Source organism: Fundulus heteroclitus, chromosome 16 (genome assembly GCF_011125445.2).
Source record: "Fundulus heteroclitus isolate FHET01 chromosome 16, MU-UCD_Fhet_4.1, whole genome shotgun sequence".
Classification (NCBI taxonomy): domain Eukaryota; kingdom Metazoa; phylum Chordata; class Actinopteri; order Cyprinodontiformes; family Fundulidae; genus Fundulus; species Fundulus heteroclitus.
The window spans coordinates 32,092,794-32,120,606 of record NC_046376.1 but is presented as its reverse complement, the minus strand read 5'-3'; the positions used below and the strand labels follow the sequence as shown (position 1 = coordinate 32,120,606).

Here is a 27,813-nt window from a genome sequence, read left to right as displayed (position 1 = left end):
CTCCCACTCTCACCATCTTCAACACCAGCGTCTGCTTTGGACCACCTCAGATTCTCAGGAGGAGCCACCTCTTCTCCGGATCCGGTCGCTCCTCCTCCCACGTGGACCCTGTCTGACAGAAGGACCGGCAGAAGTCGTACTTCCTCGCAGCAGCTGGAGATCTGCATCCTGCTGGTCATCTTCTACACCAGCGTCGCTCAGACTCTCCTGCGCTCGTCCATCCTCGTCTGGTTTGGTTCAACCTTCGCTTTTCATCCTCCAAAGTTCTAGATTTATATTGACGCGTCTGAGAGGTCATGACACTGAAGTCAAACCCCTTGCTGGTGTAGAAACATGGCCAATAAAGCTGATCTTGAACATTTTTAGTCAAACTTCGAAAAGGCCGAGTCTGAGATTTGCATTTTATGAATTGTCCACTCCTGAGAAGACTGGTGGCTTTACACCTGCTAATATTCTCCCTTTCTAAGACGAGTCCTTAAATCGGTTGAATACCCAACAACTACGATTACTGACCGTGTCCACCTGAATGCTGTCATCCAGGAAAGTTAAAATAAACCAAGCTTTTCCTTTCCACCCCCTGTCCAGTAATAATCAGAGACGGCAGACCAGGGGTACAGTCAAGAACATCCTTTTATTCAATCAGGTAAAGGCATTGCTCTTTACAAACTGCGTTTTATTATTATTATGGAAAAGAAACTGTAATTAACACATGCATTTCACCACGGGCTCTGGGAGGGGACCAGTGAGGACGGGATGCTGCTCCGTGGAGATGCTGGAGGAAGGGAGGGCCGCCCTGGCATGGAACTGGGTAAGAAGTCAAAGGATAACCAGGCAGGCTTTTATTTGCTGTGGGGGGGGGGGCTCAGTCACTAAATAGCTAGTCATGGAGTCCTCCAAAACGTGTTGGAAAGAAGATGTGTAAAATAATAAAGACAGAAACAGCGGACGGTTAGGGCTGGTGCCGATGCTTTAGAAGAGACGCACGCAGCGCTCTCTGCCACCTGTGTGTCTATGAAATGGCTTCTTATCGATTGTTTATTAGCCTGATTGCAAAAATCCAAAAAGCTATTGAGATAATTTGCATAAATATGTCTTTTTTTTTTTTTGTGAGCGGCGGGCAGAACTGACCGACGGCCGCCTCCGCATCCCATCCCAGCAGCCCGAGCGACAGCTTTTGGAAACCAGGACACTTCATGCTGACAAGTCAGAGTATTGCACAGCGAGGTGTGACAACTGTGCTAATTGGGCTAAATGTGAGCCCCGACCACGCCGAGCTGCTAAGCGTCCCCTTTTTTCTGTCAATACATCAGGTGTCATCCCTCCATTTGCCCAAGATATGCAGCAACAGAGACACGAGGACATTCTGAGTAACGGATTAGTAACATCTATCTATACTAGCGGGCCTCCCGGCTATCACAAAGGTGACTTCTTATCCCCGCACCCTGATTGATTTGAAATGACCCCCCCCCCCCCCTCCCTCCATCCCGCCGTGCCCTCCGCCCCGCCCAGAGCCTCGTGGTGCAACTTGTTCACTTACATTAGCTGTTGAATGGAGAAGCTGGAGAAGATGGGTATGGTAATACAATGTGAAGCGTACAGACAAGGATAACATGTGAGCTAATTGCATTCCGCTCAGACAAAAAAACAAAAAAAATCTTTGCGTATTCTTTTTTTTTTTTGTTCGTTTTGTTTGTTGTTTTTTTTAAAACATTTTTTTCCTTTTTTTTTTTTTTAAACCCCGCTGTAGAGAGAATAGGGAGGAAAGCAAGGGGAGGAGAGAGAGAAGGATACGCAGCTACAGACTACTCCAGTGTCCAAGATAAACAGACGACAAGATACAGAGGAAGAGAAGCAAGACGGAGAAGATCTTTTTTTTTTTGTCCTTTTCAAACTTTTTTTTTTTTTACCCCCAGATTTTCTAAAGTATTGAACAATAAAAAGAGCAACTAAATCACACCAATTTCCTTTAGTACTATGTATACAGCTTGAAAAAGCTTCAAGAAGAAGAAGAAGAAGAAGAGAAAGATATAGAAATATGAGGGAGGGGACTTATTTTCTGTTGAGATGGGCACTCAGGAATACAAGATGGAATCTGTGAACAAAAGGCACTTTTTAGGGACAACCTTTAAAGATGCTCTGAGTCTAGAACACTACGTCACCAAACAAATATTTATCATCATTTACAGCTGGTGGGTGTTCAGGGGATTGGGGCTTTCATGGGTGGGAGGGGGGGGGGGGGGAGACAGGGTTCGCGTTGTTGCGACCCTCGAACCGAGCCACAAAGGAAAAACATCCTGTCAGACATCATCATTTACAGCATGTTTGTCTTTTTTTCTTTTCTTTTTTTTTTGTTGTCGTTCAGGAACAGGAATCCAGACTTGTGCATCTCCCAGAATCTGGGAAGATCTTGTCTTTGTCCCACGTTAGGATCACTGGTAGGTAGGATAGAGTTCGCAGGAAACAAAGGACAATTTTTACAAGGTTTTTACAAGAAGATGTGTGTGTGTGTGTGTGTGTTTTTTTTCTCTTTCTGCCGTGTTGCAAGGGTTTGGGAGAGGAAAAATGCCTTTTGTTACAACCCCCTTTTTCGTACAACGAACACCCCCTTCCCTCTCCCCGCTAAATACAAACAAAGAAATAGAGTAATGCATGTTTTTCCTAAAAATTAGTTTTTATGATAACACTTAATTTTGCTTATTATTATTTATGTATAATAGAGACTGAATGTACTTTATTCTTTACGAAAGCACCAGTTTTCATAATGATATATATTTCATGAGCTGCGAAATGGTTCCTTTAACTCCCGCATTTTCGAAAACAAGTCAATAAAAACGAATTTCTTTTCTTGAAAAAGTGATAAAAGGAAACAAAAAAAAATAATAATTCAAATAGTCCCCCAAACTTTTTTTTTTTTTACGTTTTTTTTTTTTTATCTCACCGCCCGTGTATTTAGAGTCCCAGAGCACGCGGACTTGAAAAACAAACGAACAAACAGAAAAAAAAAAAAAGATCTTAAGAGGGTTTCCCTCCTTTTTTTTTCTTTTTTTTGCATGACACCCTCAAACAATCTCTAACAAACACAACTCCTCTACCAAGGCATTGCACATGGCTCAATCAACATACATCATTTAGTTTCAAGAACAATACTTCCCATCGAAACAATAAAGAAAAACAAATCTGCTCTTTTAATTTGGAATCCTTATCTACTGTAAGCGATACTTTTGTCTACGTCTCTACTGATGGGTTTGCGCTGGATTTCCTTTTTCCTTTCGAACGGCCGTGGGCTTAGACACTGGTACTCGAGCTCCGGTTCGCCACTTCCAGATGCATCCTATGACTGTGCGATGTATGCCATGCTTCAAAAAATAACTAGACTGCCACAGAGAGCTTATCTTGCAAACTAAAAAAAAAAAAAAAGTATATATCTATAAATATATATAAAAGTGTATTATATATATAAAGATGCTTGAGATTATCTAGTGAGCTGTCATTGTTTTTTTTCTCCATTCCCCTCCTGACACGTCTTTTTTTTTTTTTTTTTTACCATTCACTATAGCTTATATGTGAGAAAAAACAACCTGAATTCATGTTTGACAAATTGCATAATGGGAATACAGAGGCACTTCCTTTGATTCGAAAAAAGAAATCAGCCTAACGCCTTGTTTCAGCCGAGCTAGTCCTCTCTACGAAGCGGATGAGATGGTCGCCGGTCAGTCGGCCGACTACGGCTGGTTTCCCTGCAGCGAAGGAACACGGCCAGGCAGTCCAGTTATTTTGTGAGGTTGGATGGGTGGTTGGACTTGACTTCTAACTGACGGGAGAACGTGCGCGGGCTTATCTGTATAAAACATGACTGAAAGCGTAAAAGGCCTCCACAGATTGTCTGGATTTAAGACTTCCCTTTGAAATCTGTCTTGTACAGGGAGGAGGGGGTGGGGGTGGCTTTAATACTGAGCGGTTGTCATGAATCTGATCGAAAATGGGTAAAAATGAGTGTGTCAGCTGATCTGCAACACTAAGTAGTGATCAATCAACTGTCATGTTTATATATAAAAAAAAGAGACTTATAAGATTGGCTGGCATGATTGTATCAGTGCAGTTATTTGATCTATGAGGGCTCTTCCATTTACAATGGCTGGGGGGGGGGGGATGCTGGTGTGTGCTGGGGTGCAGCCGTGACAACTATGAAGTTCAGCTCTTGTCACGGGCGTTGACAGACAAACTGGCACGCACGTTGGACTCTTGACCTCGTAGGCCTTGGTTAAAAACACAGCCAGAAATGGGACATATTGATTTTGCTCCGCAGTGTGGGCCCCTCAGCTCTTGGAGCAGCAGCCTGTCTGGGAGTGTAAACAACGGGATAAACTTACAGGGAGTGGAGGAAAAAAAATAAAAGGGTCTACCTTTCCTTCTCAGTTTTTTTTTTATTCTTTTAGATATACCCAACGAGACCTAGACCTTGAAATAGGTGCATTTGTTTTTTTTTGTTGTTAATTTAGTTGGTTCAGCTTGTCTGTCTGCAGAACAAAACAAAAATCCTGTGATTGTCAAAACCCCACTTGGTTATTATTATTTTTTTCTACAGTAAAGGGCCTTCTGGTAGTAGAACAATTAAATCATGTCAATAAAACAAGTACACTTGGGACAATATGCTTCTTTGATTGCTGGAGGAGAAAGTGATAACATTAACAGGAAGCTACAGTTGGCAGCTATTAGATCACGTTAGGTTTAGAAGGCTGTAGACACCTGACCCTAACCTGACTCTGTTGAAACCCAATTGTTGTAAACATTCACAAGCAGTGGAATTTAAGTGTCTTCCTTTTACCTTAAAAGTCACATCGCAAAATAAACTCAAATCCAACTTAAAACTACGTTTCTAGTACGAGCTTCCACCGTCCTAATACAGTTCCGATCTCAGAGATGTCTTAGTGGTTTATGCAGAAAGGCGTTCTATGAACCTTTGAAGTATCTGCACATTTCCATCAGGTGGTCTTTCCACAGAATCTGGTGTTTATTTGCCTGCCGCCAATGATCAGCCTGTGTTTAACGCTGAGAACAGTATTTCTAGTCAGGTCTACCTGACAGAAAGGGCAGGCACCCTAACCCTTCTACCTCCCTTTGCAGTAAAACTCCATCAGCTCTCTGAGACTGGGCCCGTTTTAGGGAGGTAGAAGTGGGCTCTATGCCATTTTTAAATGATGAAACAAATGAGAAATGTTTTTAATTATAAAGTCATTAGCAAAGAGTTATGCAGTTCTCTCGAATGTTTTTATGGAGTATCTGGATCACAGTAATGGTACAAGGTCCTTTTCCTTGCCTTAGCACTTTAAGATATTCACTAAAATTTCTTAATTTTCCACACATATAGAAGTCATTTAACTGGCCTCATTCTGCAAGTGCCCCCTTATTGCTAAAGCTTAAATTTAGTTGGTCAAAAATCCAAATAACATTCATTTTGAATGAATTGAATAAACAGTTTTTTGATAAATAGCAAAAAAAAGTTGTTCAGTGACCAAGTAGAAATTATTTTGTAGAAGCGAGGGCACACATTTCTTTTAGGATTGAAAAGGCTGCTAAGGCCTGGACTAGCGGCTAGCTTCAGTTTTAGGCTAGCTAGAGGCGGGTTTATGTTACATGGAGGTTCCAGGAAGGTTACCATCTATTAACTATCAATTAAGATATTAGCTGCTCTTGAACCATCAATGGTGTTATAAATGTTAGGGATCGTGCTCCACTGTGAGGCTAACTGCAATGTTTTTTTGTTTTTACCTTTTTGAACGTCCAGACACTAGTAAAATTTCCATTAACAGGTTATACAAATCATTGGAAGTGCAGATTGTGACTGCAACAATCACATTTAATATGCATGTCAGCCATGTTGGACTTCTAGATTGGGGTTTGGGAGGACCCGGTTCTTTTTCCCCACTTGGAACCTTTCAATTCTGACCTCCACGTGGAAATGGACTATAAAAATCAGTCTTCAGCTTAAAAAATGTCAAGTAAATGCTGAGTGAATTAAAGTGCAATAATACCTGTAGACTCTAGGTTCGTGTTTCAAGCGATCTCTAATGAGTCAAGTTCTCACAAATAGTAGCTCCAACATATTTACAGTTGGATTCCCTTTTTTCTCTAGCGAGTGATTGTCATCATTTTCCAGATATTTAAAAAAAATAATAATAAGAAAAAGCTCATGCTTTTGTCCAGTCTAGCTTTAAACTTATTCTCCATTTTCATAATTTTGTCCAACGTCGTCACCTCTGGCTGCAAAAATTCCAAGTTGGAAACAGCTAAATGCTCATAAATTCAAAGTGACAGTGGAGGAGTTTAACGCGTCTCTTACATATAGTTTATGTGCCCAATCGTTCCAGAAAGCGATGCAAATCTGTAAATTCGTCTCATGCTAAAAGTGTTTGCCGCCTTTAGTTAGGTCTTTTGCGAGATGCTAATGTTTGCGTGGAAAACATCCGAAGAATAACTAGGATCGGTTTTGATTATTTAACGCTTGTCTAAGCAGCTGCTCACCGTAGCTTCCCATGGGTTTGATATCAATCTCCACATCTAAAACAGCAGGAGGGCATATTTCCCAAGATGTTACAAGCACTATTTCCTCCGGGGTTAGCCAGCCGCTCCGGGTTCTTTGCCCCAACACGTCATTTCTTCCTCTTTAACTTTAAGGTGCTGCCATTCAAATACAAAAAAAAAAAAAAAAAAAAAAACAATTAGAAAATAGTACAAATCCGAAAAAAGAGTCAATTCAAATAAGAAAACACGCGAGGGAAAATTAGTGAGCGTTCATCTACGTTACAAAAAAGGGGCAGATGGGGAACTCATAGCTGCTGCCGATAGCGTTGAAAAAATTTCAAAGTGTCTGCGACACTGATTGCATCATTTGTGGAGGGAGTTTTCTGAGCTTATCGCGTTTTAAAAATGGAAAGCTTTTACATACACATATAGAAATATTATGAGTTAAAAGTCGAGAAATCCTGCAGTCATGGCACACAGACTGAGAACTTTGTGAGCAAGGGCAGGCCGCTGATTGGCCGAACCGATCCATGACGGGCCGAGGACACGTGAAGGCTTCCTGTACCTTGTGGTTTGCTTCCTTTCGTAGAACGTAATCATCATATAGGCGAGTGTGGTTTACCCCCCATGCCTTGTAGGTAAATAGTGCACATCGTTAGGGTTAGTGTTAACTGATTCAGCTTGTAGTGCAACTTCAAAATCAAGATATGGTTTGGCATGGTCGCTTGCTGATTGGTGGCAGGGTGAAAGGAGCCAATCGGGTTTTGTTACAGCCGACGATGGCGTCGCAGGCGCGTGGGCTGCGGTCCGCACTGGACACCCACCGTCTGATTGGCTTTTGGGTTCGTCGTGGGTTAGGTTTTCGTAGCTTGAATGCGTAATTGCTGGGCAGTTCAATTATTATTTATTTGTTGCCATTTGCTCACAATGCGTCCTTACGAAGCAGGAGAAGCTAACCGCCCCCCCCACGTCCTTTTTGTTGCTCTTGCATCGCTGCTGTGCTTGGGTGGCGTGAGGGAGGCCTGTGTACTGCTGTCCTAGCCTCCGGCTTCCTTCTAGCATCCTGCGAGTCCATCCATTCGTCTTTCCCTCCTCACCCAAATCAGGTCCTCCCTCCGACTGCGTTGAATGTGTCCAGGGTTCCTCTACAAGCATCATGCGACTGTAATTTCCTGCGTTGCTTGATTATATTTCATATCAGATGAGACATACTGTCAGGGCTGGTCGGCGGGTTGGCGAGAGGTTGGTAAGACAATTATTGTCGTCCTGCTGGTTGTATCTCTGTTCCTTTTTTTTTTTTTCTTATTTTGAATAGTAAAGAAAGATTTCTATTTGCTGGTCTGTGCACAGATTTTGTCAGAGGAACCAAGACTGGAAGAGAAAAAAAAACAAGGGGAAAAAGGAGATGGGGTTATTTTGGTCTCTGAACATGTGCAAAACTCAAACAAGTCCAAACAACACTTTAACCACAGAATTTACCTAAAATTAAACAAAAATGGCATTTGTGTTTTTGCCATCAAGCAGATTGCAAATTAAGAAGACTGTTAATTCTGATGTATGACAACTAAAACATTAATTTCGCTATTTACTTTGCAAGTCAGCAAACATAAATGGGCACAGCTCTGACCACTAGATGGCAGCAGAAGGATTACAGTATGGTCCTTGGTATGTGTAGAGAATGCATCAACAGGCTTTAGTGGCCAACATTGGTGATATTGGTTGTGTAGCGGTTTGAGGTTAATGATTGACATTAGTCTTCAAACCTGCTGGTCATGGTAATCTAGCAGGTTTTTTTTCAGTCAGAAACACCAAAATCTAATATTTCTTTTGATCAGTAAACACATCGTTCCAAAAGCTGCTAGGTTACGGTTAAAGCAACACTCTTTAGTGTTGATGCACAGTAAAGAAAGCTTAAGGTTTATTTTCAGTGTCGGCAAGATGTTTAAATGTCAAGTCAAGTCATTCAGGCTGCGACAGAGAACGAGAGTTTAAGCCGATAACAGGTTAAACAGAGTACAGCAAAGTGGCTCTACCCTGCCACCCCAGCCTGTCTCTAAACATACTGGAATTGAAAAATGTTGCTATCTTTTTTGAAAATCTCAGAATTTAGGTAAAGCTGTATATTCTCTATAAAATTTATACAGAGACTAATGCTGATGCTAGACTGCTCCTGTACGATCCTTAAACCAGTTTAGAATATCAACATAATTTTATCTTTGGTTAAAATAATAATAAGACTGTTTACCAACACTCCTCTTACACACACAAAAGGGATTTGTCTCAGCTCCTAACAGAAATAGTTGCTAATAGTTGCTCACGACTTGACTACACAAAAACAATTCTTCTTGAAATAAGTTCATAAAGAGAAATTAGAATCAGTGAAATAAAATCTGTCTCGGAAGGTCTAAGTTATGTGAAAAATGGAGATCAGCTGAATAATTCAAATCAGAGGATCTTCTAAAAAGAAAACTTTGAAGATTTTAAATGTAATGTCCCATAAAGTTTAAGCAAAACTCTGATGACTTTTAAAATCACGAACCCTTAAAAGAAAATCTGTAAAAAAGTTGATAGTAGTATAAAGCATGTTTCCATATAGTTTAAACAGGTAATACAGGTAGTTCCTCACCTGTAGTAGAAGAGGCTCCTATAATGTTCACCCTTTGACAATTTGCAACCTGCTCCACGACAGAAACACTTTGGTTTCACCCATTCCTTCTCCAAATTCATACCCGTGAGCAAGCCGAGTCATACTCGTGTACCATTTCATATCAGTTGATTTTTCTTTATATCTCAGGAATTTTTATGACTTATGGAGATAAATTGTCCAAAAAATAACAACAACAAACAAAAACACATAACTTAATCAGATGCAGTCTTGCGTCTTTGACAGGCTGTGGCAAAACCCAAAAGTTCACTAAAGTCTTGGCAGCGTTACAGAGCCGCCTGATGAGTTGCAGCTCATCAGGCGGGCTGATGCAGCCCACAGCCTACACAAATGGGATTTTGTGTGGATGACGTTTGGCAAAGGAAAGTTATTACAGCCATTTGCAAAAGTCGACATTTATTAGCCCCTAATTTACCAACAGGTGTGAATATCTGAGATGAGTTTGAGCCTGACAAGCTATTGCACAGAATTCCATGATTAGCCAATGTCAAGAAAGAAAGATAAGGCCTCTTGTTAGCAGCAACTATGAATAATAATGTTAATCAGAAGCCAAAAAGTGGTTTTGTTCACTGTAGAATTGACTAAAGATCCAGGTACTGATTTATTGGACTGGTTTCAGTTCAGTTCAGTAAAAGCCACTTCTCCTTAGACCATAAACAGAACAAGCGACTCCTAGTGATAATACAGTCTAAAAGGAGGAAGTGGCAACAAGGCAACACTTCAGATCCTGTAATCTTATCCAGCACTACATGTCGCTTTTCAGACTCTTCCACTCACTAAATACAGTGCCTTGCACAACAATGTCACTTTTGACATTTGTCTCTTTAAAAGCCACAGTCTCCAATGTATTTAATTATGATTTAGTGAGACCAATCAACACAAAGTTGCACTGAAATTGCAAAGGGCCATTGACTGATATATATATAAAAAATCCTTCCCACAGCATAATGCTGCCACCAAGTTTAACAGTCCTAATGGTGCGTTCAGGATGTCCGGTGGTAGTTCTCTGCCAACCACTGCGTTTTGCACATGGGTCAAAAAGTTGATTTTTATCTCATCTCCCCAAAACGCCTTCTTTTACATGTTTGCTGTGTTCCCTGCTTGTGGCTGACTTTAGAAAGGACTTCTTATGTCCCTCCTTCAGTGCCGTTCTGTATGAGGGCCACACCTGACAGCTGTTGCGTTAACACATCCTCCCACCTGAGCTGTGGATCTCTGCAGCGTCTCAATAACATTGATAATTAGGATCAATTTGGAATATATGTCATTGACTTTTGTTGGTAAAGCACCTTTAATTTACATTTTGCCGTGAATTGGTGGTATACGAATAAACTGAATTATTTTGAGTAATTTAGGGGTTTTACTGGATTGCATTTAGTGTCATCAGAGTAAAGATGGCAGAATATAATGTGTCACACTCCTTTAGATTTAAAGAAAATGTTGAAAACCGAGTGTCATTTTGTTCTACTTCACATTAACGTGCTATGTTGTGTTGGCTTGTTGCTTAAAACCCCAATAAAACACATTGAAGGGTGTGGCTGTAATGTGACTATGCAAACAGGTTCAAGGGTTTGGGGTCTTTTGCAGGGCAGGCGTACTTATTCCGGCAGAACACTGGACTCCAGGATGGACGTACAGCTCGTGCTATCGCGGCCGGGCAGCAAGTGGCTTACTACGAGCGCGCAGCAGCAGGGCCGCAGCACTCTGGCCCCCCTGTGTCACTTGCACCATCTTCACGTCGGGTGTCCCCCACTCAGCATGAGCAGGGAGCAGAACTGGGTCACTGCTGCTGAAGTTGGCTGCCCTGCTTGGCCTGCAGGATCTGGCGCTGAGCGCTCGAGTGCCAGCATTCTAAAAGTCAAGCCTTGGAAACTACTCCATTCCTCCGGGAAAGCAGCCTTTTGTTTTGTTTGACTCTAACAGGTCACATGAATACCAGCCCTCCCCCTTCCCCATCCTGCCTCCTGCCCTTCTCCGCTACCACACCATCCCGTGGGCACCATCCCAGCAGGCCCGGGGCATTGTAACTTCTCCCTTCTTAGTTACTCTGCCCTCCACCCCTCTATCTCTTGTAAGCATTCCCACTAAATCCTTGGCAGCAGACAGTGAACACCCTCTTTTCTTTCCTGGACCCCTCTCGAGCAAAGCCCGTCTCAAATTCAAGATCAACTGGCTATGACATCATGTCTGGTCGCCCGGGGTAACGAGACGGCCGAGACGTGACTTCGATATGGGCTGAAACTCCGGTCCTCTTGTTCTCTCCGCTCCCTCGCATTTGCCCGCACTGTTGGGATCTCCTTTCTTCTCGTCTCTGCTGGTTGTAAAGCCGCGCATTTGCCACTAGAGGGCAGAAGAAGGCCGCCGCTGGCAGCTGAGGAAGCTTTCGCAGCTTGACCTCTGGTCACCACGTAGACACTTTTGCCCAAACCTTGCTGCTGATTTATGGAGACATGCCAGTTGTAATTCAGCTTTTTTTTAAAAAAAAAAAAAAAAAAAAAAAAGCATAGCTAACCACTCCCGGGTCCTAAATATCCCAGCTTTCTGTCTAAAACATGCCTGCTTCAAATGCAGAACATTTGCAACGTTTGGGTGTCTGTGTCTTAGGTTGTGAAGGGAATTTAGATACCAATAGGATTAAAAACAACAACAACAAAAAAAAAAACCTGACCTGCAAATGAATCAAAACGGGAGAAAGAAGCGAGAAAGAGAAACCAGGGAAGCTGAGCGGGGCAGAAATGGAGAGCAAGACAAAGCGAGAGAATGAAGGGCAGAGAAATGAGGGAGGGGATCCAGAGATGGTTTCCATGTGTCGAGGTGCGGGGCTGAGCTGGCTCCGGGCGGGTGTGGTTAAACGCTAATTAGAAAAGTACCGGTGGTAATGGCGGAGGCACATGGATGAGGCGCAGAGCGGTGATGTGAAGGAGTGAGCCGGGCGAAAGAGGGGGGAAAAGTAAAAGAGGAGAATTAAATATGAGCGAGGGAGGCGAGCAAAGTTTGAAAAATGATGTAGGGTGAAGTGGAAAAGCAGGGGGATTGGGTGGAGCGGGGCAAGGGAAAGGAAGCAGGAAAAAAAAAGAAAAGACAGCGAGGGGAAAAGGGCCGTCTGCCTTGAGGGTAGGCTGCATACATGCCAAATAAACAGTTGAGCACATATGGTAAACCACACACGTACAGTAAAATACAGATGTGCAAATGCACACTCTGATGGGGCGCTGTGTAACCGGAGAGGTGGAGGGAACCTTGCAGCAGGTTTCACAGAGTGGGGGAGTAAAGAACTTTGGCTCACATCCACACAGTTAATAAGTTTCCTGAGTTTCACCAGTAATTACAGTCAAGGCAGATGAGATTCCTCCATTTATTTATTTTTTGCTACACGGAGACACAGGCTGGGGAGTATTTATCCCTGACCTCTTACCTGTGTCTGCTGCGGGATGTTCAGAAAGTTGTTGTCCCGTGATCCGATGCCGACAAACCTGTTGGGAGCTGTGGCGCCTGGCGTGGAGTATGCTACGGAAAGAGAAGCACACACCAGGCGGGGCGTCAGTGACCGTTCAAGCAACCCGCTCTGCAACGTCAAGTTCAATCCAGTACCGTTTGGTTCATTTCTGTGGAGCCGAGTTACAACAGATGCTATCTCCAGGCACTTTACAGGCGCGTCAGAATCGCAGCGTGCAGTTTAAACAGGATCCAACTCAAATTCAGTTCAGCTCCGGACTATATGGTCAAATCACACAGTCCCGTTCAGATCCGACCGCACAGCACAATTCAGCAGTGATTTTAATGCAGCATAATAAGAGTCAGTTCATCACGTAATGCCAAATAACAGCCGATTGCTTTAAGTCCTTGATTAAAGCAACGTTTTACACTTTATTAGCTGAATGAGTTCACTAACCTTAACGTTTTCACTCAATCTTATACGCATAATATCTTTTTTCCTTTAATTTAAAAGAGAACAGGACAAGCCATAACAAGATGTAACTTTATTTTTTATTTAGATCAATACAATCTCTTGTGTCTTCTATAGTATCTATTTTTGATTGGCCGTCACTCCTCCTCAAAGGATACCAGGATTACATATATTTATTTACATGACAAACTAGGAGAGTAACATGACTTTACCTACTTACATTTAAAATCACTCACGTTGGGTGTATAGCTAGCTGAAAACATGTTCACGTCCTTTTCTTTCTTCTGTTTTTAAATCTGACCAAATTTTCAGGTTCCACCACAATCTACTCGAATAAAACTGCAGAAATGATGTGTTGTGGATTTTGGTTTCCCCATCCAGCCTTTACAAGATTTTCTAAACTCAAGTTTTAAAATATTTACAGCTGATTTTTTTGTCCATTCTTAACATATAAATTAATAATGTTTATTTAAAATTTAAAGCAGATATTTTGGCTGAAGACCAGAAGTGGGTAGTAAATAGTAATATTTACTTAAGTAACTTTTTAAAAAAAGAAATGTAATGCTAGGAAAAGATTGCTTCACCACACTATTTACTACTACTTTAGTAATATAATTTTTGATGCAACGCTGATCTTACTTGAGTGCAGTCTCTGGCTGCTTTACCCACCTTGAGTTACTTTACTGAATGTCCCAAAATGTTTCTGAGTCCTGGTTTGTGAAAATAAGCATAATTGTTTTAATGTTATTTTCTATTTGCTGGGCCTGCCTTTTAGAAGTCAAGTAAACACTCAGTAAATAGTAGATATTGTTACTGGAAGTATTTTACCATGTTATACTATGAATATGACACATTTGACATGAAAATGGTTCTAGGGTTTTGTTTGACTTTAGTGCTCGGTGCTGTGACGGTCAGGATGAGGGAAAGTGACCTGTTGACACATGGAGTGACCAGGGCATCATCTGGCGTTTTTTCCACGGAGCTGTCTTTTGGAGGCGAAGGATTTTTCGCCCTCCAGACTCCGGGCTATGGTGATGAAAGCGTGTACCATTTGAACCAATAGGAAACGTCAACTGCAATAGCCACCGTTGAACCCTGAGAGGGCAGTACTAAGACAGTTTAGAGACAAATATTGCAGAACTAGACAAGTTAAAATGTCATTATTTTAGATAGAAAGAACTAAAAGATAGATATGTGAAGAACTGAAGGTAATGTTTCAGATAGACTATGGTATGACGTCGCACCGCATCTCTCTGTGTTATTCTCCAGTTTCCTGTTTACATAGCCGGGCTGGCCATGCATGCATGTACGTACATGTGAACCGTCGCCATTCAGGGCTCAGCCCCTCCCTGCCCTAAAACGCCACCATCAGAGCAGCACAGCAACATGGCAGAGAGCACCCCCAGCAGATCAAAACGCTCTCTTGCTAACACCATTATAAAGTTATCAGTGACTTACATCTTCACTTGAAATGTACCCTCAAAAGGTGATGCTGCTGTGCAGTGTTTTTATCCTTTACAAATATGTGCATAGGAGGCGACGCGTGAGAAGGTAAAGGAGGGTTAGGCATGTCTTATTACATATCTTGTTTTGGTCCACAGACAGTGCTCAAGGCCACCTAGTGGTGAAATATCGCTCATTGCTCCTTTAAGCAGTGCAATTCTTACTGTAGTACAATTTTTGGTCGCTCCACCCACTTCTGGTCGGCCCCAAAACAAAAAACTCGTGGATGGACAAGATTTTGTCTAAAAGCTTGTCTGGTTGTTTGGGGTATTTATAGAAATTCACATTTGAATTTCCCTAAATATGCTGGGAGGTTTAAAAATGCAAAAAAAGAACAAGGTTTATATTAGTAGTATTACTGTAGTATTTTTCTATAGCTATCCAGATCCAAACAACACAAAATAATAATTTCACATTTTTCCAGATGGGTGTGCACTGATATTAATATGTGGGCTAATATTGACATCTGATATTAATAGTGCCACTATGGCCAATACCGAATATTTACCAATATTATTTACGTAATAAACACTTCCCTACCCTTATCACACTGTGAAAAAACAATCACACTGCTGATATTTCTTCTTTGCTTCAGTTAAACACCCCACAATCGTGCACAGCATCACTATCACTTGTCCAAACAAAGGCCACATGGCTAACCACCTCTCCTTCCACACTGGAAACATATACACAAATGCCAATAACATGTAAATATACATCCATTATTAATATCAGCCCAGTTTTACTTATTGGACCCATACGATAGGGTAGAAAATGACCAACATCAGCCAATGCAGATGTATTGTTAATCCCTAATTTTGGAGAATGCATAGGAGCCCTGCTTCTTTGATTGTTTAAGAGGACATCTGTACATGATAATGATAACGCTCTTATAATTTGAGTTTAGCTTAATGACTGCAAAAAATCCAAAGTTCAATCATAAAAAAAATCAAACAAAAGCAAAGCCCTTAAATTTTATCTTATTTTTTTATCTAAGCATAAACACTTATTCAGCCTAATATTTGCATCCTAAATGCAGCCTAACAATAGGATATGCTCATTCATTTTCTACTCTAATGAGAATCTTATGGATAACTGTAAATTATTTTTTTATTTGAAGTTCTCTTGTCTCTTGTCTTACCTGTTTTTTTTTTTCAATTTTCTCTAGTAATTTCAGGACACAGCTGCTAACTGAACTTTCTTAGCTAGCTTTTGTGCCTTTACTAATTTGCTTAGCTTAACAAATACTTGTTGGACATCTTTGGCACCTAATAAAACAACTTCCTGCTATCTTTTTCTCAGGCAAGAGTATGTATCATGTGTTTGGAGAACTGACAGAGTTTCAGATGGACTGTTGAGCCGTGAATTGTGTAAAACTGTCAATATCGGTGGTAATATAGTAACAGTACTGGTTTTATATAAAGGCCTACAGTGTGCTTCTGCCTGTACGGATGCTGCTTTCTTGATAAAAGTCTTCAAACAAGACCATTCTCGCGTCTGTGTGCTATAATGCTAATCTTAGGACCTTGTAAACCTAGCTTAACTACAAAAAATACAGAATTAGTCCAAAGCTTAAAAATATACATCTACTAGCAGTACAATTCTTAGTTATTTTGAGGTTTGACATTATTTGGTTATTTTGTTTTTGACTTAGAATGCACCTAGGAGGATGGGCCTCCATGTCCTTAAATACAGCAGCCCACCAACTGCAGGTTGTTCATGTACGAGCAGCCAGAATTGACAAAGACTTTCAGAAAAACTGAGCAAAAGTTCAGTTGCCTCCGATTTAAGCCTTTTTGCTTCTATTTTGTTTGATTTCAGCATAAAAGTCTTTCCTACGTGCTGCACGCTGCTATCATCTTCGATATGGAAGCTAGGAACTTCCCAAATGTAGACATTTTCTGATCATTCTGAAAGGGTTGTGAGACAAGCGTACATCTCTTGTTGCCCTTACGTTGAGCTTCACAGCACGTCAAGCTTTGGTTTTAGGCTGTAAGGACGTTTATATTAGTCTGTGGGAATAGAGACCAGAGTGATACAGTTAGTCTTCATTTTTATTAACTCAACTGGTAATCTTTCATTTATCTTTCTATTTATCCTCTCTCTTGCTCTGATGACTTTGGCACCATAAAATGCAGAACTGCCATATTATTCAGTGTGTGATACAGCCCACCAGCTGATCCTTTGTAGAAAGATCTGGTGTCTATTTTGGACTCCAGTCATAAAATGTCATCTCTACTTTTGTTTCTTTATACCGTGATAAACCACGGCAAACTTTACAGCACTGTGGACACAACGTTAGCGGCCATTAGCTAACATCTGGAAGTCATCAGCGAACTGCACAGTTCTCCACTTATTCTTTTCACACCACAGATTTATTTCACTCTCACAAACAATATCTCTTCGAAGTTGTGGTCCTTTTTTTTCCTTCTCTGACACTTTAAAAGAAAAACGATGAAGCTGTGGTCTTCTGTGTGCTCATGTCTTTACCTTACTGATCTCTGTAGCAAAAACATCACATGAGGAGATGAAATTGCCCCAGCTTTTTCAAGGACTCAATCAAACTATAACATTTCCAGCTGGTATGAAATTCCCAGAGTATAATAACCATAGATAAAAAAAATACCACAGTTTCACGGTATCCCAGTATTCAGACAAATTAATCAAAATATTGATACCATGATTGGACTGTTAATTTCAAACAGTTATGGAGCAATTATTTCTCCTACTGCTACAATAATATCATGATATTTGACCTATAAAATGGTAATAACATTTATTTTGCATCATTTTACTTTGATACAAATTGTTTAGCAAAAATATAAAGAAGGAACATTTTGTTGAATATTTCTTGCACTTATCACACAGAATTTTAATGTTCTGCACATTAATATGGCACAAGTCAAACTGATAAATCGTAAGTGCTTGCATGCGATTCTTGGTATGTGTAGAACACACGTAACCTTCGCAGATTTGTATTCGCTGTCTCCGCCAACTAACAGTAAGTGGGCAGCAAAAGGTGGGAGAGGGGCAGCTCATGATACTCTATATTCCACAAAGCTAGAGGAAAACCAAGTCACTCCAGCACGTTCACTTGCTAAAAAAAAACTGTGATCAATTTTCAAACCACAACTTTTTGATTTATCTTGATACCGCTAACCAGCCCATTCCTAACTCCAACAGTTCATTTTTCTCATAGCTTTTAGCACAGATCTTGCACCATTCTGAGAGAAGCCTTCCAAATATTCAACTAATGCAACAGACTTGACGATGATCAAAAAGGACTTCACAGCACCTATCTTTGGGTTCAAAGGTTATATAAATGGTATGTAGATCAGAGTTATTTCAAAGCTAGTGGTTGTAGCTTAATATATTTCTCAGAGCAAATGTATGAGCTTCTATGTCAGACATTAAAACTAAATAAATATTATTTTTTCTTTACAAAACAACATGTATTAAGCTGCTGAACTGCCAAACAATAAATACCCTGTAAATAAAAAAGCCAAATAAACCAATAATACCAGTGAACTGTTTTTTTAAGAAACTACTGCTATGCATATCATCGAGGTCAGTAAAACCCAATGGAAATGTTTGCCATAATCTGATATGCAAACTCAGATCTCCCATGGATTAAACCCAGTTGACAAAGTCGGCTCTGAGAAATTTGGAACACAGCTGAATCCTGACGCTGAGGATCAGTCGGGGATATTTAAAACCCACTGGCATCGATGTCTCTGACAAATTTAGGGCAGTTTGAGGTTCCCCCACGGACTCCAGAGACTTAAAACACTTGCTGAAGGACTCAGGGAAGCAGTGTGCAGACTTGTGTGGTCTGTTTGTGTGCAGGAAAGGGAGGAAGGACAGTAATGAGAGACACAGGAAGGAAGGTACAGTATACATCCATGTGTTGCTAAGAATTAGATAACATACAAAAGACATTAAAGACTTGGAGACGCTGACTGGGGGGAAAAGGAAAACACTAACTAAGAAGAGCTAAAGGTTAAGGGAAAATAAAAAAGGTGCTCCATCCAGTGCCCCTCTACCATAAGGCAAACAGATATATTGCTGTCATCACTCCCTTACCTTAAATACTTGACTCGTTCATCCCGTTTAACATTCGCCAAGCTACATGATCCAACCAGAAAGTTATGGGGGGAAGAAATCCACTAATGTCCCAGTTTCTGCTTTTGAGTCCATATACTGTAAAATAACTGCCCTAAATTTGTGCCCCTTCTGGAGACAGTCAATCCACCCTTACAATCTGACAGTTGGTCGATAAGTCCATTTTTGGGAGGAAGAGAGGAAACAGAGGCGTATAGCGAAGCTTTCGCAGTGCAACACGTGGCACGGTTTCAACTTGCGGCGGCACCAAAACTCAGGGGGGGATCTGATCAAAAGCCACGCGGAGCGCCACACGCGCCTGCAATAACACATCACCAAAACTCCGAGGGCCCCAATCTGCGCCTCGTTCTCTGCGCTGGTTTCCAACGTCTTCTGGAGGGAAGGGGAATGTGAGATGCTGGATACACAATCATGGCACGAGGTTGGAGGAGGAACAACATGACATTGGTCTTTGTCACTAAAGGGAGTTTGGTGTTTTTTGTTTTTTTTTTCTCTGCGTTACTTTGAAAACGGTCTCTGTGGGGTCACTTACACGGTGATGCGGGCGAGGAGAGTCCGCCGTCAGGGGGCGTGCTGTTGGGTTTAGAGTCGGGCATAGGGAGGGGCACTGGGCGGGCCACTGGGGGAGGTGGAGGCAGCAAGAAGGAGCCTGGCATTTTGCTCTGGCCGCTCCCGTTTGGCTGCGGACAACACAAATAGGGTCAAGAGGGCGGCATGCGACAACCCGCAGACACGGAATGGAAAAGGGGAGCGGCTCAAGAAAGCCAGGCCCAAAATAAACAAATTCATGACGGAAGGAGGAGAGGGGGTGGGGGGGGGACAACTAAAGGAATGAGGTATGCGGACGCCATCGTTGATGAAAGTGCGAAAAATAATAGTCACCACAAGAAGTGATTTGGAGTGGGACCAGGTTCCACTGAAGTGGTCCATGTTGGGTGAAGGAGGTTGTGAAGGCAGTGGGAAGTGAGAGAACTACTTGACTGGGCTCATCCAGCAGATGGCAAGAAATTAAAACCAATGGGAGAACACTCGTCTACACAGTCACAAACACCACCACCACCACCAACGATACCAAATCCCAAACAACCAAACGGCAACTAAAATCAGAACAGCCAGAGATGAGAACAGAAACACGATGACACAACACAGGACTGGTGGGCTTGACTGAAGCGTGCCGTGACTGATTGGCTCTTTGCGCTGATGGTTGTAACTTCTGAAGGGTCGGGTGGAGCAAAAGAAAGAAATTAACAAGAAGAAGAGCAGGAAACGTTGGGGGGGTCTGGAACAGGAAACAGCAAAATGACACTGACAAGACAATACAAAGATTTCTAGACCGGCTGACTGAACAAATGTGCGGTGTGTTGCATTGGTGGGTGTGGCTCTGGGGGTGTAAGCCCTCGTAATGTAAAGTGGTCACATGGCAGGAAAGAAGCAGTCTGCGGTCAAAATAATCATTAGGAGTGTTGCTAAATATTTATACCCCTTGAACGTTTTGAGGTTTTGTCATGTCACAACCACAAACTTTTACGCACTTTTCGTGTGACAGATGGACACAAAGTAGTGCTCAGTTGTCAAATGTTTCATCAGAAAAGTGTGGCATAAATCCGTATTCAGACCCCTTTACTCTGACATCCTTAAAGGCATACTATGCAACATTTTTCAGTTAATTAATATGTTCCATACCGTTTTGGATGATTAAATGAGTCATTTCAGGTTGAACTAAGGTTTTCTCGGCCGCCCTGGTGGTCTGTGGGGGAAATACCGCACTTGCAATTGCAGGAGCAGTCGGCCCGCATTCACAGGCTCAGTAGTCTCGTGTGCATCGCGAGAGTCGGTCTTGCTTTACGACGAGAACTGCTACACGCCCGCAGTGAAAGGTATGCTCGTTGCTAGCGCAGTGGCGATATTTGTGCAGTTATCATGGCGGAACCAGCGAGAAAACAGCGAAAGCCCATGTCGGAGCAGGCAAGAAAGAGGAAAAGGGCTCTGGACAGAGAGAGGAGTCGTACACGGGTGAACATAGAAGGCTGCAAGGCTGACGCGGACCTCGCGTTTCTGCTGATGCGATTGTAAGTAACATTGTAGGGTTTCCCTCACGCTACCGCCTCGCCGACATTCCAAAAAAATAATAATAAAAAAATAAAACTCCGCTCAGCCGGTCAGCGGTGCAAAGTTTGTCTCCCCCCCGCTCCGCTCCGCTGGTCAGCGGTGCAAAGTTTGTCTCTCTGGGGGGGAGCCTCGCTGGAAAATCAACCCCGGTTGCATAGTATACCTTTAAATAAAACCCAGCGCAATGAACTTTGAAGTTGATCCCATCTGTCTCTTTTTTTAAACTCTTTTTCTGTTGTTGTTTATTTTTGTAGCACTAGTGGCTCGTTTTTTTTTTCCAAAGTAGGCTGACAGGAAAGGGGGTTTGAGAGAGGGGAGAAGACATGCGGTAAAGGACCTCAGGCTGGAATCGAACCTGGGTCAGCCGCGTTGAGGACAAAGGCCATACATGGGTCGTCCTCACTACCCCTGCGATATCGGAGCATGCCAGATCCCATCTGTCTTTAGTTTAATCTCAGTATAAACCCAGCTGTTCTGTGAAGGGGTTTGTTAGAGAACGTTAGTGAACAATCAGCAGTTGTGGAGAAGTTTAAAGCGGGGTTGGTTTATAAAATAATCTCCCACAGAACACTCTTCAACCAATCGTGTGAAAATTGAAGGGTATCTCACTTCTGCAAACCCACCAAGACATGGACGTCCAGCTGAAGTCATGGGCTGGGACAAAGAGAGCGTTATACAGAGAAGCATCAAATGATCCTATGGTAACTCTGGATGATCTGCCGAAACCTGCAGCTTGGTAGGAGAATCTGTTGACAGAGCAACTTTTAGGGATGCAATCTTCAAACTTGGCAAGATGAAAGCTACGGTCGAAAGAAAGCCATAAGAAGTTCCGTTTGCCACAAGCCGCAGAGGTAAGACAGCAAGCGTGTGCAAGGAGGCGCTCTTGTCAGATTAGGCCAACGTTTAACTTTTGGGCCCCCTGGAAGATTTGCGAGGTCCAGCAGGACATAAATGGTGCACATTACCCTGCACACACCGTCCGCTGTGAAACATGGTGGGGCTTTTCTTCGGTAGCGACGGGAAGGCGGGTCAGAGTTTATGTGAGCATGGAGGGTCCGACAAATGTTGCGCTGAAAAAGAGTTGAGACTGGGCCTAGCTTCATGTTTCAGCCACAGAACAACCCTAAACGTACAAACTAGCTAAACTGTAATGGAAAGGTTCTGATCTAATCATATGCATGTATTAAAACGACCCAATCGAAGGCCAGACCTAAATGTAGCTGAGGATCTGCTCCAAGTTTTGAGTGAGCTTAAGCAATTTTCAGTTCAGTGTCTGGAAATGCAAAGCTGGTTTAGACACCTCTGAAAAATCAACAAGGTACAAACCGAATAGGCTGAACGCGTGTTGCACTTTTGTTTGTGTTGGTCCACCAGAGAAAATCCCCACAAAACACATTGAAGTTTGTGGTTTTAACGTGACAAAAAGCAGAAAAGGTCAACTTGTATAAATACGACACTATATGTCGTATGACTAATATAAACTGCTTTATTTTTCCATTTTAGTCATCCAATTTCCGTACTATACGTTTGCAGGTATGTCAATTTTGACGACACAGTAGTCGGTAAATGTTTAAGGTGAACAGTTGCTTGGTAAAATAAAACTTCTAAGGAGCCCAGTTTTCTTCCGTACTCAGTCTTTCCAGTGATATTCTTTCCAGATTCCATCTTCTGTAATGTTTTTTTATTTATTTTTTTAATCAACCTGCATGCATGCTTTTCTGTGTCTCAGGCAGCTGCGTTATCTAGCAGTCTCCCTCCCCACTCATGGCGAGCCTTACCTGTCCGGCGGCCTGCCCTGAGCCATCGGCGCAGACGAACTGCACAAATTCCTTCAGGGGGTCCTGTCCAGGGTGGTGGTGGTAGCGTATGGTGGGGTGGGTGAAGTAGGGGCTAGACTGCTGGATGATGGAGGGGGACGGGAAGTGCAGGGCCGAGGCTGAAGCACGGGGGCTCCCTGCGAACACAGACGCTGGTGTTAGACGGACACAGGCTGGAAAGGATGAAAAGGGGCGAGAGAAAGATGCATTCTTCAAATTGAAACAGACAGATTCGGTGACGAAGGAGTGGCAGCCAGAATTACACAAGCCATCAACGGATGCTTCCCCCCCCCCCCCACAGAAATATAATAAAGTATTTTTCTACAGTTGCTTGTCAGACCGTTAAATGGATACAAGACAACATGTAGAGATAATTATGGTATGCTTAAGTCCACACGTTTCTGACTCCACTCAACACTTTCTCAGGACCAACTTCAGCACACACAATTACTCCATTAAAATCTGCTTTAAAAGCCTGGGTATTGAAAAAAAAAGAGACATTCATAAAACCTGTTGATATTGATGCTATTCAACAAACGCATGGTCACCAAATTCTGATTGTACATTTTAAAACTGAACAGATATCGGTTCGAATATCTTAATATTTGCAAATCTGTGGGTCTCTGTGAGTCAATGTTGGACAAACGCAAATATCTAATATGTTTAAAAGAAACATATGTCTTTTATTGTCCATTTCTTTGCAACAAACGTCATCTTTTGAATTTATGTGTGATGAACTGTAACGTGGAGGGAGTTGGTTTATCCCTGAGCCCGTCTATATCAGGCATGTGTCCATTAGTAAACACGATTTGTATTAGACCCATCCCCCAGACCCCCCCCCCCCAATACACACACACACACTTTAAAGAAATCTGTGACAAATGGCAAAGAATAGAAAAGTAAATAGATCAGCATAAGATGATCTATGTGCAAAATGTTATAAGATTAACACAAATAATGTTTGTGTTATTGTATTATCCGTCATGAAGTATGTCCTGAATATTCTTTTAAGGATATAATAATCCACTGGGATAAAGTTTTTACCTCAGCCAAGAATGAGAATGAGGACATTAAAGCACAAAACCATTGCAAGCAATGTGCAGCGGCGGGCAGCTCCTCTCTGCTTTCTCCCGCACACGGTGGTTCGATCAGTGGCCATGAACAACTTTTTGAACCAATGGTCTTTAGAGGCAAAACTTAACAACTTTCAGGGTGAAACAAGAGAAAGCCTCCTTGATTTTAGTTAATAAATACAGCGTGCTCATCTGTTTTTTTTTTTTATCTCTTCTGTTTCCTTCAGGCATGGTTCATGATTTGGAAATAGTACAATTATATTTCGGTTTGACCCACTCCATTCATGGTGGTCCCTAATGTTAACGTTTCACTATCCGGTTTAACTTTCCCTGCTGTTCCGTGGAGAAAACCTTCCCGTTTCTCCTTGCCCATGGCCAAGCAGTGATCACACGACATTTTGGCCCAACTCAGCTCCAGTGGTACAACCTCCTGAGGAGGGACGAAAAAAAGCCCGCCCGGTAGGAAAAAAAACTGTAATCATAGCGAGTCGAGTAAAGCTGAGTAGAGCCAGGCCAAGTAGAGCCTGTGGAAAAAGGGCATTAATCGGTTCAGCATAAACGTGGTTGAAAAATGATTAGAGTTCATCAAAACGGCCAGCTGTAACCTGTGAGCTAAATAAAAAGTCAAAAACGGAAAATTATTTATAGAGAATGAAAGGCAAATCTTAAAAATGAATGAAAATATGTCCATGACTCTCCAGTGTTTAGTGGAATATTTATGCATTCATACCAGTTTCATCAGTAAGTTTACTAGCTTACTTCCTGAGGTTTTGCTAAATATTTCCACCTAAATACCAGTCCTGCATCTTTCTTAGTAACATCTAAGTGGGGGAGTGTTGGCCTAGTGGTTAGAGCAATGTGCTTGCACCCAGAGAACGATGCAAGTACCCGGTTTGATCCCAGCGCCTGCACTCTGGGTCACTGAGCAAGACCCTTAACCCCAGATTGCTCCCTGGGCGCTGCACATGGCAGCCCACTGCTCCCCAAGGGTGATGGGTTAAAAGCAGAGAACAAATTTTGTTGTAATGTATGTTTCAATGACAATAAAGATGATATTACTACTATATTACTATTATTACTAAAGAAATCTGTTCTCTATATTTCTCCAGAGCTGCAAAAACAAAATGACATTAATTTTCTTTAAAAAAAAAAAGTTTGGGAGTTGTTGCTACTTGCATTTGATGGATATTCTGGGTGGAACCTTCTTCTTGCGTGGTCTCCAAAATATATGGGTAAAAGAACGCATTTCTTTGTTCTTGCTGAGAGCTTTAAGCTAGCTAAAGACATATCACTTTAAGCTGTCCATCGCTTTTTACAGTGGCACTGGAAAGTACCCACAGCCCTTTTAAAATGCTTGATAAAGTTTGATAAATCATTCCAAACCCTTTTCACATATAATGTGGCATCCATGTGTTATAATTTAAACTCAACGTAAACAAATGTATCAGACGAAAAACTATAGAAAATTAAAAGCAGCAACAACCCAGTACCCGGTCACATAAATCTGGTCAAAAGGACTTGTGAAAAGACAAGGGTACAAGAAATTACACACACATATTGACACACACACACACACACACACACACACACACACACACACACACACACACACACACACACACACACACACATACACACACACACACGCGCATATAGAAAATCGCTTTAAACACTCTTTAATTAGGGTATAATATCAAGTCAGTTAAACTACTGGAATATTGATCTGGTCGGTTCAGTAGTAGAGGGGACAGTTATCGTTGTCGGCTGTTCTGGTGTTAATGAAATGAACAACGGGTGCACTAAAAGGCCTACAACGAGCCCAAAAACAGGAAGGGTCCTGCAGGCGGAGACCACAGGCATTTTTTCCCTCCTTATGTTCTTGTTAATTGCTTCTCAGTAGTTTTGCATCTGACCAGGGCCGGTCTCACTGCTGGTCGCGTGAGTTGATACCCGGACCTCACAGAGGTTACACAGGCAGTCCAGCTCCACCAGGACGACACAGGAAAACGTGCCATTACCAGAAGGTTGGCTGCCTCTCCCAGCACAGTCTGAAGAGCACGGAAGAGATTCTAGGAGACGGGCAATTGGTCCAGGTAGAGCTGGCCAGGGCCGTCTGAGGTCCTTATCTGCTGCTTTGTGTAAGGAGGAAGAGGAGGAGTACTACCAGAGCCCTACAAAGTGACCAAACCATTAGAAGCAGACTTCATGAATTGGAAGGTGGTGCTGTCTGCAACATTGTTCAGCATGATTGGTTTGGTAGTGGGTCAGTGTTGGTCTGGGGAGGCATATCCATGGAGAGACCCACAGACCTGTACAGCATGATGGCACCCTGACTGTCATTACGTCTCGGGATGGACTCCTTAGACCCATTGTTAGACCCTTTACTGGTGCAGTGTGCCTCGTTGTTTTAAAAAGAAACTCATAAAATAAAACGTCAGTGGCAAAACGTGGGGTGAAAAAGGTAAAAGAGTCCGACAACGGTAAAGAACTGCTACTTTAAATGACGTATAGTGGCGACACCATGACTGCAACATGATCCTCGCTGCAGCATTTGGCACCGTCCCGTTGCTCCTGCCGCTGAATTCCTGCGGACCTCGTCTGACACACAGAACAACAACAAAGCTTCTGATGCGGTGAAGCACTTTCACACTAGCGAGGCCCCGAACCCGACGCCGAAGTTAGCCTGGAAAGAAATCAGAACCGTACAACGAATACACAACGGCTCACCACGGCACCGCCGGGGCGTCGTGTACTGTACGCTGGTGTTGAACGCGCGCGGACCGCACGCGAGTGGCCAGATCAGATTTGCTGTACTTACATATCAGGAGGCATGGGGTATGTCAACAACCGCAGAGGAGGGTATAATGACACAGTGGTCAACCTCATTCCTTCACATCTGCTCGATGACTTAAAAATGCTTTGAAGCTCGGCTGCAGAACTAAAGCACATGTGTAATTACCTACAATGAGCTCCTTCATTGGGTGGGTTCACAAAAGAAAAGCGGAGAAAGTCTCGTAGTTGGTCTGCGCTGTGGTTGTAGTAAATTAATAAAAATAGGAGAGCAATGATTTATGTCCATAACCTCCTTGCTATGATATATATCTGGGTAGTTTCAACTTGCTCAGCTTCAGAACATTAACTGAGTCCTGCTTTTGCCCCTATGAGTAAAGAGGCAAACTCGTGTAAATGATAGACAACGGAAAAGAGAGTGCGCACACTTGGATGAGGCCAAGATGTTCCCTTCACTGTGTAATATTTAGCAGGGATCCCTTTCTGGGGTATTTTCATGTTGCTGTTTAAATCTGGAGTTGTTATCTCATCAGCATCAGCTGCAAAACCTCAAGACGAACTGTAGATGTCTTGAAGCCACGCACCTTTGCTTTTTGCCAAAGTAGAAAACACGGGGATTAGACAGACGTGACTGCAACCACCACGTCACCAGTTGCATTGCTGATACTGAACTTGTAGAACTGGGGTCTTGGACGAGCCATCCGTTTGTATATTTTTGCCAGAATATTGGGATCAGTGAAGGGGCAGCCCTAGAGATTGTGTGAAAATAAATAGGCAGGATTCACAAAGGCCTTATTAAAAGGGAATAGTTTAAATAAAAGCAGCAAAAGATGAAATGTTCTGACTTTTAAATCTTTATTGTAAGCAAAGCCATCTAAAGGCTGGTTATCTTTGATTTCACTTTAATCCAAATGTTTCTTTCTTAAATATCTATCCCAGAAAAAAAAAAAAAAAAACATCCCTCAGTTTAGTCATGCAAACTTTCTGCTAGCAATTTTGGATGTCAAGCGTCGGCTGACAGAATGACGGCATTATTATGACATCATCTTGGGCTATTTTGATTAAATTGCGGAAAGCTCTCTTTAAAAGCCTTACATATATTGCACATCTGTTTTTACAGAAAAGCTGTTCGCTGGTATGGGAAAATACACGGAGAGCTCTTCAATAACTCGACCACTATTAACTAGGTGTGAATTTACAATTTCTTTTCTCTCAGGGGTGAAGTAACAAAATGAAAATGTGCAAACTCTAGTTCCATTAGAAGTTATTAAAATTCAGATTTCCCCATAACCAAGCGAATACAGT

The 27,813-nt window shown here is 42.2% G+C and overlaps 1 protein-coding gene across 15 annotated transcripts in view; it reads right to left on the bottom strand.

Moving 5' to 3' along the window:
- Window positions 1–612: 612 nt before the first annotated feature.
- nfixb (nuclear factor I/Xb) overlaps window positions 613–27,813 on the bottom strand; it is a 194,280-nt gene continuing 167,079 nt past the window's right edge. For 12 of the 15 annotated variants that reach the window (XM_036148488.1, XM_012857753.3, XM_012857762.3 and 9 more), the window contains 4 exons: window positions 22,607–22,782; window positions 19,252–19,399; window positions 12,603–12,694; window positions 613–7,893 (listed from right to left, as the gene is read on the bottom strand). In XM_036148488.1, the coding sequence (XP_036004381.1) occupies window positions 7,879–7,893; window positions 12,603–12,694; window positions 19,252–19,399; window positions 22,607–22,782 (431 nt within the window). In that variant the 3' untranslated portion in view covers window positions 613–7,878. The remainder of the gene's footprint in view (window positions 7,894–12,602; window positions 12,695–19,251; window positions 19,400–22,606; window positions 22,783–27,813) is intronic. The other 3 variants (XM_012857808.3, XM_036148494.1, XM_036148496.1) reach the window with 1 other exon arrangement.